The 3,619-nt window shown below is 35.8% G+C and overlaps 1 protein-coding gene across 1 annotated transcript in view; it reads left to right on the top strand.

The window, feature by feature from the left end:
• The first annotated feature begins 982 nt into the window (after positions 1–982).
• The window catches only part of LOC102672331, a 6,741-nt gene continuing 4,104 nt past the window's right edge, over positions 983–3,619 (top strand). The window contains exon 1 of the mRNA XM_006611265.2: positions 983–1,787. Coding sequence (XP_006611328.1) covers positions 1,776–1,787 — 12 coding nt within the window. The 5' untranslated portion in view covers positions 983–1,775. The remainder of the gene's footprint in view (positions 1,788–3,619) is intronic.

Below are 3,619 nucleotides of genomic sequence, written 5' to 3'. Positions count from 1 at the left end.
TTCGCGACACTCCCCAAGCCGTTAATTCGTTACTTTACTTTACCCTTTACGGCGGGTAGTCACGATCCCCTCCCCCCTCTCCCTGTAATTTATAATAACCGATATCGCGAACGGTTCGCCATTCGTATTTCGAGAACGAGGCAAACGCTCCCTCTTATCTATATACCTGGTGTTGTTGTTGCACGTATATAGACCTGGCTTTCTTTCTCTTTTTCTCCATTCCCCTCACGGATTCTCTCTTTTTCTCTCGTCACGGCGGTAGACATACTGCCACTGCTATTATTTACTTCGGCTTTTTCCTTCTCTTGCGAAATTTTTCTTCCTTTCCTTCGCGTGCGAAGGTAAGTAAGGTAGATAGATAAAGAAATGTGTATGTGTGTGTAGATGTGTTTATATACGATGGAGAATTGTCTCTTCTTTTTTCTTTTTTACTAATCTTTAGAAGAAAAGGAAAATTGAAAGTGGATCGTGATGAGGAATTTTATGTTGGATGTATGTATGTATGTATGTATAAGTAATTTTAAAAGTTTTCTCAGTTTAGAAATTTACGATTATATTGATGATCGAGATGATTGTAGTAGAATAGAAATACGAGAGAATACGTTTTCATTACCTGAGAGAAAATTTTAATTTGATTTTTATACGTTCTCAACAACAGTGCGTAAAAGTAGTCCGTTAATTACGAATGAAATTATTATTATTCGTGGTTACTCACCTCCTCATGGACGAAGTCCGGCGGCCCAGCCGTGCGCCAGTAATCTGAAACGAGAGAACAATCATTTTTATCCTCGATCGCCTTTACTTTCGTTTGAAGCTCGATTTAATCTCAATAAACGACAAATTTCTTTTTTTTTGTAAAAAAGATTTCGAAAACTTGTACTACTGTTATTTTCTACACAAGTCGAAAAAGTTTGGAGAAATTTCGAGAGGTTAATTAACGCTTTCTCTTTTCCCTCGGACCATTTCACATTGGTTTCCACGACTTCTTCCCAACAAAAGAGTTGAATCGACGAGATATTCCCATTATCCGGCGGAAAGAAGTGAGCTCACAGCAAGAGGAAAGTGAAAGTAAAGCGAGAGATGGGGTTAAAAAAAGGGTTGGGAGGAGAAAGCGGGGCTGTTTATTTACCGGGGGGAACAGTAAAGAAGAAAAAAGAAAGAAAGAGTTTTCCTTTTTTTCCAAGGAACCCTTTCCATTCCATCCTTGCCTCTCGCCGCCCGTCCAGGGATCCTCTCCTCTTCTCTTCGTAGAGGAAATGTCAATTTTTTACTTTCCCTCGCGGATCCTCTCAGCCGCAGCCTGCTCTCTTTCGGTTTCAGTTCATCGTGAATCTTCGGTTGGACGCGAGCTTTAACTCGTTTTCCTTTAACTCGTCATCCGTAAAAACGAGATCTGTGCTCGATTCATTTGTTCGTTAAAATAGGCGAAAACACGCCGATTCTTTCCCCAGATTCGTTCAAATGTCGTGAAAACGCCACACGTTATGAACGGTTATGTATTTATAGGTTAGTTTTCGAAAGCGCATCGTTCTTTTGTTGCTACTCATCTCGAATCGTGAATATTTAGATGAATTGAAGTTAATAATAAGTTGTGGTGAATGATTGTGTGAGTGACTTCAAGAACGAGGTATTCGAAAATACTTGTATATTGGATAAAACGATGTGTGTGAAAAATTTGTGAAAGTGTCGATATTTAATAATAATAGGTTATCTTCGATGGAAATATTTTTATTTCATTTATTTGCTCTCCAAGAAGTGTCAAGAAAAGATAATTAATGTGGATAATGGTATGATATAAAATTCTATCAGTTGATCTTCTTGTTGTAATATATTCGAAGTCGATAAATTTTCAAAAATCGTGTTCAGTTCATATCTATGAAAGCTCGAGCGAACCGTCGGCATGTGTCTCGAACTTTCATTCGAGCAAATCAATCTAGAGTCCTAGAAATCGAGGAGAACGAAGTTCCTTTGCAGAATCCAATGAATCATTATTCGTCCGATGGTTGTCCAATCGAAAGATATCTTAATGATAAAAGTTGTTTTATGTATAATACAAATTGATAATCAATTCCCTCAAATCGATTTATTAAGAATTCTATTCGAGAATGGAACAATTGTCAAGTTGCTTTAAATTATTTATTAACATTTTTACGATATTTATCTTTATGACATTTAAATTATTAAAATTAAATTTTTATTCAAAATTTACAAGATCATCTCATAAATTTTTAATATGAAATTTAATAAATTCAATATCTTAAATTTAATTTATTGATTATTTTATATCTAAATTAAATTTATTTCTAAAAAGAACTAGATATCAATAAATTTAACATTCAATTTCTAAATTGAACTCTCTTATTTTCGACAATATTAAATTTTTAAAATAATTTAAATCCTGATACAAAACGTGCAATATAAAATTTATATCCTATTTTTTTTCATTTAATTTATTTCATTCCCAACAATTATTGGCCACTTCGCACTATAGTATTTTTCATAATCTACGTCGTAATTAATCCCGTAGAATCTACGGGAATTCGAATATATCATATCAAAAACAGGAACGAAAACAACTCCTTCAGGATTGATGAAAACAACGGTTATTATTAAAAATATTATTAAAAACAAATTAGACAATACGTTTCATTCCCCCCTCCCCCCGAATCGTAATTCATTCGACCCGTCTCCTGTATCGTATCGCGCCCCCTAGACTGACCACCGTCGCCATCTGTGGACGGCCGATCTGACCACCGTTAAATTACCGCTTCACATTATTATATAAACCCGTAACCGAGTTTCTCGATCGCGCGAAAACGAGGCCGTTACCTCGCCTCGTAATTAAACGAAGCCTTCCTTTATCGTTGCTTGTATGTATTGAAAGAAGTGAAGAGAGAGGAAGGAGGATGTGTATGTGTGTGCAAACGCTTTAATCGCGCTTGTCCGACCGGATCCCTTTTCCAGGGATCTCTTGAGTATTGATCCTCGAGTAAGAGAGGCGAAAGCCTTTACTGCCAACGGATTAAATAGAAGAGTTTAAATCGCGATTCAAGACGGGGAGGAGGAGGGATGGTAGAAGAAGAAGTTGTTTTTTTGGGTGGAATTAGAGAGGAGCAAAGGTTTATAAGAGAGTCTTATTCTTGTTTATACCTTGTATACGTATATTCGTGCGATTACGATGCGAGGCAAATTTAATAGGCAAATTTAAGAGAGAAAAATCATAATTTTATTTTTATTTCGATAATTGGTTAATTTTAACGATTTTTAACGCTTCGTTGAATTTTAACAAAGTGGAAGAAATAGGTAGCATCGTTTGTACAACTATTATTCAATGATAATCGTTTTAGTTTTCATGAATATTATTCGCGTAAATAACGATAGTTAATAAGCGTATTACCATTTTAACAGCTTAATTATACAAATGGATAATAACGGATCGGATTAAGTTCTCATCGCTCTTCCTACTTCAGATTTTCTATTTCACCTACGCACAAACCAATTCTTATCCCGCTTCCAAAATCCGAGTCAGGGAATTACAAACGGCTCGTACTCGATATAACAAATGTTTTCCTCACTTAACACGCTCCTCGCCCATTACATCTCGTTAGAAAGCGTAACA

This window comes from Apis dorsata, unplaced genomic scaffold (assembly GCF_000469605.1).
Source record: "Apis dorsata unplaced genomic scaffold, Apis dorsata 1.3 scaffold_85, whole genome shotgun sequence".
NCBI lineage: Eukaryota > Metazoa > Arthropoda > Insecta > Hymenoptera > Apidae > Apis > Apis dorsata.
The sequence above is the reverse complement of the archived record's forward strand: the minus strand, read 5'-3'. Positions and strand labels throughout refer to the sequence as shown.